A 14,485-nucleotide genomic window follows, 5' to 3' on the forward strand; every position below is an offset into this window, starting at 1 on the left:
TGCACTTTTCCATCAAGTAGCACAGTAACGCAATTTGTGCTGCACTGTGGTTGTGTATCTCACCGTGCTTGTTGTTCTTGGGTCCCAAGTTATTGATCTGAACCCTGACACCTCCTGACAGAACACACAGCTTGGAGATACAGCTCTTTGATTTGTGCTGAGGGTATAGAAGCCTTGAAGTGCCTGTTACTCTCCTTGGAGACTGTTGGAAAAACCGAGACGGACTGAAATGTGATCTATCACACACTGTAATGTTGACGTGGCCCTCATAGATTCCTTGACTTCTTATATCTATCTCACACAGTATAAAATGAAATCAAATGCCTTTATTGTTATTGCAGAGTGTGCAGAATGAAATAGGTCTCCCGTGCTACTTGTAGTAAATAAATAACGGGTAAACAACTGTAGATGTATCCAAAGACACATCAGAAGGTCATGTTACACACTCTATAAATAATATCTGCACAGACTAAGGTTGCACAATAGTATCTCTTTGTATTCAGTTCCGTCTATTATATTCTAAGCGTTCACAAAATCTTGACACTGGATCTGCCTACAGCAACACAGTTATGGCACGGCATGCTTTGGCACCTTAAATGGCACAATTAGTTATTTTATTTTTGAAATACATTTGCATTTAAGCATTTAGCTGATGCTTTTATCCAAAGTGACTTACAAAAGAGGAACGAACTACATAGAAGTAGTCTTGGAAAGAACTCCACAAGATAGTAACAGTTAAGGTGGATCCAAGTGCAGAAGAAGATCGTGCAGGGCAGGGGGTAAAAGGTAAGTGCTAGGACAGAAGATGCTCTCGGAAGAGCTGGGGTTTCGAGAGCTTCTTGAAGATAGATGGGGACGTCCCCTGTTCTGGTCGCGCTCGGCAGGTCATTCCACCAGCGTGGAACCACACATGAAAAGAGTCTGGATTGTCCTGTGCCGGGTGTTGGCACCGGTGGACGACAGTCCTTGGATTAACGTAGTACTGGTAGTACTATAAGCCTTTAGGAGAGGATTTACTTTAAGTAGGTGGGAGCAGACCCATGAAGCTCTTTGTAGGCTAGCATCAGGGCGGTTAAGGGTAGCCAGTGGAGCTCAATGAACAGAGGGCTGACATGTGTCCCTTTTGGCTGATTGAAGACCAGGCGCACTGCCACATTCTGGATCATCTGTAGCAGACCAGTGCCTCTACTAGGAGCTGGGTAGCCTGTTGAGTTAGGTACAGTCTATCTGTTAAGGTCAACCGGTTATCAAAAATGACACCCAAGTTTCTTACCATCTTGTAAGGAGCCAGAGGTAGGGAGTCGATATTCATGCAGATGTTATGATGTATCACTGGCTTGGCTGGGATGACCAGCAGTTCAGTTTTGGAGAGGTTTAGGTGGAGGTGATGGACACTTATGTGCTACAGAAATATTAGTGTCATCTGAAATGGGACTGATTCAATGACATTTGCAGGGTAAGGGTTGCATTTTCTTTTTGCTCTGAGGTCACAAGAAGGGTCACATTTAAGTCAACTGGACTGGTTCCTGAGCTACATTTCTCTTTGGTCAAAGAAATGTCCTATGGAAGACTGCACCGGTTTACTTCATAGTTTTTTAGTGTTTTATGGTACTGCCAGTTGAAAATCAGTGATATGCTCTGTTGCCAGCTTATCTAGCCACATTAGGGCAGCTAAAGCATCTTGATTAAGCTGAGAAATTAATCTTATCACAAGGTCCATTTGGTACATGTTATGAAGCTTTTAATCATATCATATTATTCTCATCAAAAAATACTATTTGCCCATTTATTTATTTTTTTTAATGGGATAAAGCCTCTGCAGTTACTGGCTGTTTAGAGCCACTCAGGTGGAAAAGGGCAGAGCCAAGGTGGACATTTATCTCAAAAATCTAAACACCGATTAAAAAAAAGAAGATAACAGTACATTAAGGTGTTGCACCAAATGGATCCCACAAAATGAACATAGTGGAGCTCTGAAGGCTCCATCTGTCTTTCATTAAAACACTGCAATGATCAGATTTTAAACTCAGAGATGAATTGCAATTGGTTGTTCAAGGTCAGTGTAACAGTTAATCATATCCTGCAGGACGTCAACTTCACTCTGACAATGTTCTGGTGGAAGTAAAACAATCCCTGGGCAGTCATTTTGGTTTGAATAAGTGTAGAGCATATTGGTTGTGTCTTGTGATTTTTTCTTTGCTTTTCCCCCTTCATTCTTTCTACTTTTCTTTAATTTCATGCCGTCTTCTTTCTCATTTTCTTGTTTTAAATGCAAATTAAATTTGCATTTTCAACTTTGGCGTAATCCCCTACATTTGCAGAAAGTTTGCCTTGCTACGAAAATGAGTTGACATACGCTCTCTGCTCCTGTGAAGATTGTAATTAGACATTGAAACAAACAGCTGGGAAAGCTCCTTCCTTCCATTAAGACAGCCACGGCACAGTGACAATTAATGGATACTCAGGCTTTTACTTGTCCTGACCCCTGCTGAGCATTCCATTCATAAACCGCCACAAGTGGTGTTAAATTGGTTTCATAATTCATGGTTCATTTTCCAATACGTGCAACCCTGCTATCTCCAGAATGTATTAAAGAGATTTAAAAGAAGTTGGATTACTTTTTTCTTTCTTTTTTAAAGTGGTCCTCAATTGAATTACAAGGGCCAATTTTCTCTGCAACTCTTTTCTTTCCTATTCAACTTGATGACAAAGGGATGTCTCATTTGTTGCAATGTTATGTTTACTGAAAACAACAATTTTCTGTGGAAAAACATGATTTGTTTGCCATTCATTATTAAAGTTTTACCTCTGAGCTCCTCACATTAGTTGTATGCACCAAGTCCTTGACAATCCTGCAAGCACGTAAGAATCAAAATGATTATAACGCACAACGATATTCACTCAAAACAAATGTTGTGACTATGAATCAAGCAAACTGATGGCATTCATTATAAGGAGGCGTGTTTATCTTGACTGGTCACTGATAAGAAGCACTTTGAGTACATTGTTGCAGTCGCAGCATTCTCCTCATTGTGTGATATAATCATCAACGATTAAGAACCACTGTCTTTCTGTCACTTCAACAATTAGACATTCACATCTACACTGGATTTCTTCTACCATAATTATTCCACCACGCTTCGACAGCAGCCCAACAAACATGAGCGAGTATAGAGTGGGCATTTCACATGTTGCATCAGCTAAAGGCAACTGTACATTCCCACAGGAACCAGAGGGTTAAGGGTAGGTGTACGAAGGTGGCTGCATGATGTAAAATTAACACAAGATGCCTCATTAAATTCTCTCCATCAAACCTCAAGCTACATACCAAAAAAAACCACAATAAATCTAAAATAATAAACAGTTGTGACACAATAATAAGTTCTAATTTACAAATGAGAGGGCGCCAACACCAGGTCAGTTAACGGCATCATCGTGTTCAGTTGGCCTACTAGGTCAAACAAGTAACACCAGAAAACAAATGGGTACAAATAGAATACAAGCACAAGCCAGCATTAATTTAAAACCACTGCAATTTGGAGTAACTACTTCCTTTTATTCCCTTTTAAAATCTTTTAAAATTGTCCACAAGTTGTTCAGCCCTATAAGGGATATTTGAGTAGGAGATCATTGGTTACACTCTGTCCTTACCCAAATAATGATGAATTAAGATGTTTTAAAATACTAGCGATTCAGCTAACTTGAAAAAACAGCATTTGTTCTTTGAGTTTTCTACAGCCTGGTAAACACAGTCTGTGCAGTTGCCTTCTTGCTGCTGCCACTGCTGACAGAGCAGTGAGGCTGTAAGAGGTCACAGTGTTTTTAGATGAAGTGAGTGAACGCTTCAGAGCACTCACATGCCACTGATGGCTCCGGATTAAATTCCCAGTGGGGCGAAACCTCCTCTCAAAAATGTATATCTAATGTCTTCCTCCTATAGAATTTGCTTTTCCGGCTGTCAAGATTGTTTATCAGCTCAGTGTAAACAGATTGCCGTATTCGTCGTCTCCACCCGACATTTAACATCTCCTGTCAAGCATTTGAAGGTGTTTGTCGTGCACCATTTGTAGCTGTGTGGCTCGTGTGCTTCTGCAGATGTAGATACAGACCTTGCAGAAAACACAGACTTCCAGCAGGTAAAACTGATTGATGCTAAATATACTGCTCTCTTAACAACACACAGTTAATCTGATGTTTCTTAGTATAGTGAAGCCGTCACTTGATCCTTTACTCTCAGTAAAATTTAACACCCTGGCTTCGCTGCTTGTTGACTTACTTATTGCATTAAAAGAAAACATTTTTTATTTGTTGTTTTCTAAAAGGTAGCTGCGATAAAATGAGTCCAATTAGAGCTCCTCTTAGGTTCTGTTGCATACTAATGCCGTGCGTCCCTCAGGATCTCTCCCAACAGCTGCTTTGAAAGCAGACTGGAGGCTTATCAGCCAACGATAATACACTCACTCAGGCCACGTGGTAATAGTTTAGTTATTTTTATATTTGTAACGGTAGTGGGAAGAGAGAAGGTAATATCATCATGGCCTTTATACCTACTGAAGGTCATTTATTTTAGTTAAAGCATTATTATTATTATTATTATTGTTACCTCCTCCAAAGAGTTTACTTTTTCATCGGCATGGGTTTATGTGTAAGTTTGTCTTACACTTAAAGGTGCAGGTTAACGCTCTTGTTTCCCATGTTTCACCATAGATGCACAGATGAGACTGGTGAGTGTAGTCAAGCCTGCTTTTGTCTTGGATCAAATGATTGTTAATGGTTATTTAAGTGAAAAACTTTAAAAATGCATCATCAAATTTGCAAACTTCTTCCAGCTAAAGTTAAATCTCCCACGTAAACAAACCCAAATGTATTCAGACGGATGAATTCACTGGTGCAGATGTTTGAAAATGACCGTCTCAGACAGTGTTGACTCGAGCTATTATCTCAAAGACGCTCAGATGATCTTAATCTCACGTCTGTGATGTCGCAATAAGCCTCCCGTTGTTTACTGCTGTTTAATATTTCCTCGCCGTATGTTTACTTTTGCAAAATCAATGAAGCACAGTTTCAGTAAGTGTAAATCAAGTGCAGGACAAACGCGGCACAGGAAGGGAAATGTGAAGTAGAAGGAAAAATTACAACCTGGAGGAAGTTAAATATGAAATATCTCAGAGATATAAACATGGTACATTATAATGTGCTTCACAGTGTCTTTCTGGTCAATATTCAGTGTGCGTCCTACCATTCTCATTTCCAATTGCTCGCATAGACTAAGATGAATCTGCATTGTGTTGTCTGAAAGAACAGCCTGGAACGGTGTGAACACATGATTGAATTTTTCCCTGTCATTAAGCAGAAATCTCCTGATTTATTTGGCAGTTGTTTTCTCATTATGTGGCTTATATAAAATCATTTTTCTTTGAGGTGTTCGGTAACATGTGAGCTACAGAATAGAACTTTTTTCCGTCCCTGTCAGACATTTGAAGTCCACAGAGTCGCTCATTTGCAGTGTCAGAAAACAGACTCTGTTCTTCTGTCTTTGGGAGCAAGTTTGCACTTATCCACCGAGCCAAGATCAGAGTGTTCACATGATGTGTGCTGCGCTTCCTTGTGTGTGTTTGCGTGTAAGCGATGACTACTTTGCATCAGGGAAAATACTTTTTTTTTTTATTTATCTCCACTTCAAAATGTCAAAGCAGTGGGGGTTACACAAGTGTTCAGCCTCAGTAATGTTGAACATCACTGAGATGGAGAGAGCGTTGGAGGAATGAAAGACTTGGTGAAGAGAGACGGAGCAAGCGAGCATGTGTTTGAGACAGACAGCGACGGAGCATGATAGAGCGCGGAGTACGGAGGCTGCCTGAGCGAGCGAGCTGCGATTTGTCTTCATGCACCCAGCCTCTCGCAATGTCCTGCAGGCCTGGGCTATTTTCCCTGACAAGCTTGTTGCCTCCAGTGCAATAGGTGATTTACCTCTTGCCGTGTCACTGGCTGACGTCCCATTCTGGGAGCAGCTCAGAGTAAATCAAGAGTCTGGACTTCGCTGTTAATCACTAATTACAGGTTGGGCAGTGAAGGTTGATCCTTCCCTGGAGGCTGAATCCCTCAAGCCTCAAATCAGACGAAAAAAAGAGGAGCCAAGGCCACTTCCTCCTCTGATAAATCTCTTGCAGAGCAGGTGCTGGACTCAAAGTGTTTGAGTCAGCTCCAAATGCCCAGACTCCCATCTCTCTGAGGAGTTTCTCATTGTGGTCAGATTCTAGCCCTCACTTCCTTTTTTATCCCTCCCCTCCTTCCCTCTATCCGAGAGCCAAAGCTGTGATGGAGCACGCCTGCCCGTCTGTCGCCCACTTTCATCTTTAAATTCTCCTTATAACTTCACACATTTCTATCCCCCGAGGGATCAGTGGCAAAATCGAGTTTGTTGCGTGCAGCGTATTCCAAAAGCATTAAGATACAAGGGGGCTGTAATTGAATGGTTAGGGAGGACATTATTTGGTGAAGATTTTTTGTCAGTGTATCCACCCACCAACACCTCCAGCACCATGGAGAGCGCCAAGTGGCTGCACGGTTTGTTGATCTGCTGGTTATAGTGTTATTAGTGTCGGGAGGAGACGGATGCGTGACTTAGAGACTGTTTCATTGTCCCTGCTCTGCTGTTTTTTGGTCCTTATATATATGTATTCTGTTTTGTTTGTTTCCTTTGGTCAGTTATGGTTCTTTTTTTGACATAATCTTAAACACACACTTGCCCTTAAAGCTGCAGTAGGCAACATAAGCCCCCTTTCCACCTATGGTCCCAGCTCGCCATGCCACAACACGGTGTAGATTGGTTTTCCACGACAAAATTGTTTACCTACTCAACGTAGGTAAACTAGGGTAAATTATACATGGATACAAGAGTATCCATGTATAATTTACCCTAGTTTAGGGTATTAAACTAGGGTAAATTTCAAGTGCTATTAAACAGGAATAGCACTTAAAATTAAATGCAGGCCCTTGCAGACCTCACATGGCTATAGTCTTTGACAACCTTATTTTTCGAGTAATCTTGGGTTTCCATGGATTAATTGGGGATTATTAGTGACAAGATGTGCATTTTTAGGTGCCATCTAAATCTGACTGAGCTGATTGACACAAAAATAAAAACTCCAATCCTTTGTTGTTGGTTGACATTTTGCCATTGTCTTGTTTTACCAAAGAAACGACACAGAAGAAACCAGCTGATTACATGCCGTTGAACATTTTTCTGGAAAGAGAATTTGTTCGCCAGACAAACAGGGGCGTTTGAGCTCCAGCTCTGAAGTTAAATTAGCTCCATCCAGCAGAATTAAATTTTGGAAATGTAGGGTGCAGAGAAAAGCTTTTTTCTTGTGAAATGTTATTTAAATATTTGTTTTTGAAAAGTTGTTCCTCTGTAGCTTGGCCCTGTGGTATAAAGTGTTTTTACACCACAGGGATTTTATACTTAAACTCAAAATCTCTCACCTTTCACACAGACTTTGACTGATCAAACCTTTCCCATCAAATCACTTGTCACATTTTGATTTCCACATGGTGAAGGTTTCTTTATAAAGTTGGTGATTTCCTTTCATATATAGTTTTAAACTCCCTCTTTTTAGATCAATACGCAGTGACAGGACATCACAGGACATTTTTATCACGGCCCAGTGACTCATGCATGAATAAATCATCGTTGCGTGTTGCATGTTAATGGATGTTAGAAGCCTAGGTTACTTATTATTATGACGTGATTTGATATGAATAATATTACCTGCATTGTTCTCAGCTTATAAGTCAAATAAGCACGTGCATTATCAAAATAGCATATACGTTATTTTTATTTTTCCATTTACTCCTTAACTTAATGCTGCAATGTAGAAGTATGCACTGCAACGGGAACACCTGTAATAAAATGCAATGTGATGCAATAGCCTTGCAATAATATTCACTATACACTAGTTTCACGGGGCTGATCGTGTTCAATCTCTGTCAACTGTCTCACTCTATGTTAACCAGCCAAGTTATTATTAGCGCTGGATTTTGTTGTAGTGGAATATTTGTTCACATAATAACCATGTTCTCAAAAACATGTCATAGGTTAGAAAGCCACTTTTTTATAGATTTCCACTCATTTTCAATTCCTATAAAAACCACATTTTCCACACAGGAGGGTCAAATGGATGATCACCATTTACGGTCTTGTTTTTGCTTATAGTATAATCATCCACACTTTTAGTTCTACTCCGCTCAGAGGAAATAGCTGATATTAATCCTCTAATTTTTATGTAATCCTGGCAGTGATTTGCCCAGGCTTAAGCAGGGTTTTCATGAGGCCAAATGGGAGATTAGAAGTCTTAACTTTGAAGCTTTCTCACCGAAAACGTGTACGAGTTGTCTCACGGCTCTGGTCTGATTAGGAACGGACCTAATGGGTGAGCGAGGCTTCAGAGTTCAAAGACCCGACATGTGGATTAAACAATGGAAATGAGCGCGAAGGTTAAAAAGCATTTGCAGGCCTTTGGTCGAGCGGCCACCAGAGTCACGCTGTAATTGAAGGCCCTCTCATCCTTATTCTCTAGGCTGTGGAAAGTGAACGCTGTTTGCTGGACCTTCGCTTTCATTAGGTTTTGTATTTCATGCCCTTAGGAGCAGAACAAATTGAGTCTCTGTTTCCTTTTGCTCTGCTGCTCATTACCCGAGAGAAAGATTAAAACGCATTCACTCACAGGCCACATTACATACAGTAACACCGTCGCAGAGCGCATGAGTGGACATCGTACTCATCGTCTCATCAGAGTAACCGGACGCACAAAAGACGTTAACCAACCGTAGCATTGCTGACCTTTCACCTCTTCTCCCTGGCCTTTCTTTGAGGCAATGGAGTTAGTTTGAAAAAGTAAATGACCACAACTGGAATATATAGTAAACTGCTGAGTTTCATCGCTAGTTCATTAAAGGTCAGGTGTGTAACATTTAGGCTTGAAAGTGTAGCCTCATTACAGTGCCCTCCTATAGTATTGGAACAGTGAGGCCACTTCCTTTATTTTTGCCATAGACCGAAAACATTTGGGTTTGACTTCCAGGTATTTACAGGTGTGTTGTGTTGCCCAGGTGTGTCCTATTACATTGTTTACTCAAACAATAAATAGCACTGAATGCTACGCTCAGTTTGGGTGAACAACAAGCCTTTGTGAATCTGAGAGAAGATGGGAAATCAATCCCTTTAAACCCAAATGTTTTCAGTGCATCACAGTTCCAGTACTATAGGAGGGCAGTGTATATGTGTGGAAGGCAAAAAGTCTTGATTTACAGAGGCTGCCGTCTCGCACTGTGCTCTGACTCAATGATTTAATGATTGAATAATTTCTGACAGAATTCATCAACAGACAGCGACACATGGTTACTTTTAACTCCCGTTTCCATCATTTAAGTGACTCATCATGGGTTCCTGCTCGCATAACAAAACGTTTTTTTCCATGTGAACATGATGCACTTGAGCTAAATGTTTGCTGTTTGTTAGAGCGATTGCTCATATTTACACCTTTACCAGCAAATGTCTTGTTTCACTCAAGGTAACGACTATTGTCGGCTTCAATTCTGGTGAAATATAACCCGACTTTTGAAAGTTGAACTCTCGTCTGCTCTGACAGAGACACACACAGACGCAGATCCCTCCTCAGAATCAACAACTTAATTTGTCCGTTACTGTTACAAGCACCATTAACGTCAGTGCTTATTCATTCTACAGGATCTCAAAATTTAGCCCTGGGGCCCGTTTAATATCAAGTTTTACTGCACGTCCCTAGATGTTATTAATTCTGACACATTGGGCTTTTAAATACTTAGGATCCCATCTCTCTCTCTGCTGAGCGTCTACCACATGAACAGAGACAGATTCTTCATTCATGACAGAGGAGCTGAGCTGAATTTTTCCATCTTTTTTTTGTTCCACTAGAAGAAGTGAAGATCTCCCTCAGATCATTTCGTTTAAATCGAGCTGTAACTTTATGGAAATTTAGATCAGCAGCGCCAAAGCTATGCTTCCTACCCCAGATGTAAAGTGTAGAGATCACAGCCACATGTCATCATTACCGTGCGTAAACATTTTTGAGGCGTTGCAGGAAACACTGAAGCAAGCAAAGCAGCAACTGTGCTGCAGGTCTGTGTCTGTGTTTCCATTGGAAACGTCTCCTGACAGATCAGTGGTTTTCTTTTCTGTTTTTCCCCCCAACATTATTTTCCTAAAAAGGATGCACTCTTGTGCTTTTACAACAACAGCAGCAGCAGAGGAAGAAGAAGAAGAAGAGCCTGCCTCGTTTTAAACCTTCAGAACTCTGAGCATGTTTAAAATATTCCGGCTTTTACTGACAAAGCAGCGCGCTGCAGATGAGGATCTCAGCCGTCAGCAGACCAGTCGCAGCGGATGCTTCCCAAAAGTGTCTGTTTTGTTCCGTTTGCTAAAAAAAAACCGCAGATGCATAGAAGAAGTGCATCCTCGGGGAGAGCAGTAGGAAAAAAAAAAGTACAGCTTCCATTATCATATCCACATAAATTATGCAAAATATTTACAGAGCATTAAACTTAATTCCTTCCCATTACTTTGGAAAATTTCAATAATTGTGCCGCCTCAGTGCATCTTTAACTGTACAAACGTCTGCTTCTGCAGCAGCCAGCTGAGATGCTCTCGTGTTTTTGTTTTCAGGCGTCATTTGAATAAAAATGATGTCGATGATATTTTGTGATTGATGTTTTAAGCAGTGCAGCGCTGCTAAATCTCTGCTGCACAGGCAGAGCAGCAGAGTTGATTTGTCTCAAAGCTTAAGGTGGACTCACATCAGCCCCAATGTGATTTCTTTTAAATCCTCAATTTGAGTGGAAGTCTATGGGGAAAGTTGTGACTTGATTTCTAACAACACTAAACAGTTAACAGTCACAATCTCTAGTTTCTTGGATTGGCGTTTCCATTCAGACGGAAAACAGATGATCAAGCAGGGCACATACGAGTGGACACCAGTGTGATTGACAGCTTGTACCGTCCAGTAGGAGCCTGGTTGCAGGGTGTTTCAAAAACGTTAGATTTCAATAACTTGCTACGTGGCCAAGCGGTTGGTGTAGTGGTTAGCGCTCTTGCCTTTCTGCATGGAGTTTGCATGTTAGCCGCGTGTGTGCGTGGGTTTCCTCCGGTTTCCTCCCACAGTCCAAAACATACAATGTGGGGATTGGGTAAATTGGTCACTCTAAATTGACTGTGGGTTGTTTGACTGTGTGGTCCTGTGATGGACTGGCCTATCTGTCCTCAGTATTTGAGGCCCAATTTTGGGAAAATGAAGGCCCCTAAATAGTATTAATATCATGAGGTATTCAATTGTGTCCATAGAGTTTGAGTGCATGACTGTATTTATTTTCCTCCCCACATTTGTGAAAAACAACGATGCGCAGGAATGATTACAGCTTGAATGTGTGATAAGGTCTTAAAATATTTTGAAAAAGTCTTAAAAAGAGACTGAAATGAACCTCAGGATTCCTGCATATACCCCGCTCCTGTTAAGACAGCCTGTCGTTGTTTTTCCCCTCTCCTCCACAGACGTGTACCTGCTCAACCTCCCAGACGACCAGAGAGTCCGCGTCACCACGGTAACAGTCGGCGAGAGCACCGTGTTGACTTGTGCCATCACGGGGGAACGGAGGCCTCCCATCCTGTGGAAGAGGAACGAGCAATATCTCAACAACCTGAACTTGGAAGACATCAGTGTAAGTGCAGCCTGTCACCATTCATTGTTTTTACACAGGTGGAAGAATCCATAAATATGTAGATTCAAAAAAACAGACGAGTAAATGCACTGATAAAAATTGAAATAGGTGAATGACTAATGCGCTGTGAAAAAGGTCTAATTACTACATTTTCAGGTCATAAAGCATCATCGCCCTTTAATGACGCTTTCAGAGACGATGCCTTTATTTTTTGGTTAGAGCTGTAAATATCAGGTCATTTCACGCCGTATTTCTCTCTTTATCATATTTCAGATTTCTTTTATACGGAGCACATTTTATTTGACTGTTACCGTCGTACTTGCTTTGTATCCTAGATCTGACAATAATCCAGGATGTCAGTTTGGATTATTGTTGTTTTTTGTGTTTGGAGAGCGATGAGGGGGATACCAAAGGAGGAAGGACCTACTTTTACAAGCCTGTGTGTGTGTGTGTGTGTGCGCGCGCGTTAATCTTCATGCGTGGCTCCACCGAGGCTCCTCCCCCTCTGTGTCACTTCCATCCACATCAAAAAGCAGCAGGGATACTTCTGTGGCATGGTACAGAGAGGGCAGGTCTCTTCACTCTGTGTCAGGACTGAGCGAGCTCACTGTGACACTGCTGTGCATAATTAAGTCAACACTGTCGCAGCAGATAAAGGGAGACCCAGCGAAGCTGCTAATGTAACATTAAATGTTGATGACCCTTAAAATGAGTGAGAGGCTCCCAGCTGTCGCCGGTCGTCCTCGGCACCATCGACTCGCACTAAACCGGTGCCGTGGTTCTGGTCGGTGGTGACGTGTGATTCCAGTAGAAAAAGAAAAAAGAAAAAAGAAGCTGCTGAAAGCCAGGAGTTGAGTCGTAAAGCCGTGCACTTAAGAGTTAAGAGAGTTTTCCGCCGTTTGCCTCCTCCTCTGTTTTTCACTAAGGCACAAAAGGTGTATGCATATCCTACAGAGTCAGAGTCTGTCCTGAAAAATTCTGCAGCTCCTGTGGAAGATTTAAGAAAGCAGGAATAAGCGTGAGGTCTTGCAAGGTCGACACAGCCTTTGATATATCATTCATATGTTTTTTTTTCTTCCCAAAATTGTTTTACTACTTGCCTCCTTTGCACATTCCGTCGAAGTACATTTTGTTTCATGTGCTGATATCGCCTGAAGACATAGCTGAGTTCAGTGTCCTCACCACAGGTGGTCTTTGTCTGCGCTTCACACACCATCAGCACTTCCCCTCATGACTCGTACACACACACACACACACACACACACACAGGTACATTGTTTAATACAAATGTCAGCTCAGGGATCAAAGCATCTGCTGTCACATTCTATCAATTATAGCTTTTTAAAAAATGTGTTTTTGTAAGTTGATGATGTAGGTGAAGGACTTGAAATGACCTTTAATCCTTTTCATCATAACTTGCTTCAATGTTTTTATTTATTTAATTTTTTACTTTTCAACTTTATCTTTTTCCCATTACTGGGACAGTGAAGAAGAGAACAGTCCACCTCGCTAATCAATCAAACCTTGGCCTTTTGTGGGCGGCCATCATACTGTGGGAGGAAACATCAACATTTTATTTCAGTTCACAAAACTCAAACCCAGACATACAAAACATTGTGGGGCATAAAGCCCCGGAGGTAGAGCAGTGACCATTATCTTTACCCCCGTTCATGCTGACTCTCCGTAGCACAGACAGTTTTAGTAGAAGATCAATAGAAGTGCCACATCCTCCTGCATCTGTTGCCTGTTCCAGTTCTAAATCTGAATCTTATACTTTATTAATCCCCTTAGGGAAATGATTTCTCTGCATTTGACCCATCCTAGAGTTAGAGTTAGGAGCAGTGGGCTGCCACACTGAGTAGCAATGGGGGTTGGGTACCTTGCTCAGGGGTACCTCAGCCCTTTTGACCTGGTGAGGACCCTCCAATTACAAGCCAAGTTCCCTTTCCACTTGGTCACGGGCTGCCCCAAAACAGTGTTCCCTGACTGCCAAATCACTAGACCACCAGGGAAGTTATTGTTATTGGTACAAGTTGCTATGTTTACTTCAAACAAACCAGCTCTGTGAACTCAAAGGCAAAAGTTCCCCAAGGTCAGAATTTTATTGCTCTGAGATCTCTTGGTTGAATTTATGCTGGAAGGTTGATTTGGAATTAAACAATAGCTCAATAACATTGATGATGATGACGGTGCAGCTTCTTGAAGTAGAGATACCGGAGCGGCTAACCCGTCTCCTCGCTGCACTTTTTACCCCTCTGCTCTGCAGCTGTCAGATTCTTTCTGCTGGTGCCTAAGAAAGCGTCCAGCGACAGCGTGAGCTTGTCCACCTCTTACTTTTAGAGCAGTTGTCCTCACACTGGCCGTCACCGGCGAGTGAATGAGGACGAGTGCAGGAGACGCTGTGCAAACCACACATCACCAAAAGAAACTAGCACTGGAGCACGAGCGCCGCGCCGACGCTGGCTTAACCCAGATTTATATTTGGCTCTGAGACTTACAGTCAATCACTGTTGATCCTTCCAGAGAGGAATAACTTCTGTCTGCACCTGGCATCCCCACACACACACACACATTCTAAATTGCCTTGCAGACAATTTCCTTCATAATTGCTGGCTGTTAATATTTGTGAGCAACCACTGCCGGCATTAATGAGAGTAATATCCCTGTGAGTTCACAGGGGAGGGTAATGCAGTCCAGCCTCACAGGCCGTCCCAGGTTACACTGTGGTTATTTT

At 41.8% G+C, this 14,485-nt stretch overlaps 1 protein-coding gene across 4 annotated transcripts in view; it reads left to right on the forward strand.

Annotated features, from left to right (window-relative positions):
- Positions 1-14,485, forward strand: part of fstl5 (follistatin-like 5) — a 168,471-nt gene that overhangs the window by 100,100 nt on the left and 53,886 nt on the right. For all 4 annotated transcript variants that reach the window (XM_044040724.1, XM_044040726.1, XM_044040725.1 and 1 more), the window contains exon 7: positions 11,585-11,751. In XM_044040724.1, coding sequence (XP_043896659.1) covers positions 11,585-11,751 — 167 coding nt within the window. The remainder of the gene's footprint in view (positions 1-11,584; positions 11,752-14,485) is intronic.

The sequence above is a fragment of the Solea senegalensis genome, linkage group LG12 (genome assembly GCF_019176455.1).
Source record: "Solea senegalensis isolate Sse05_10M linkage group LG12, IFAPA_SoseM_1, whole genome shotgun sequence".
Classification (NCBI taxonomy): Eukaryota; Metazoa; Chordata; class Actinopteri; order Pleuronectiformes; family Soleidae; genus Solea; species Solea senegalensis.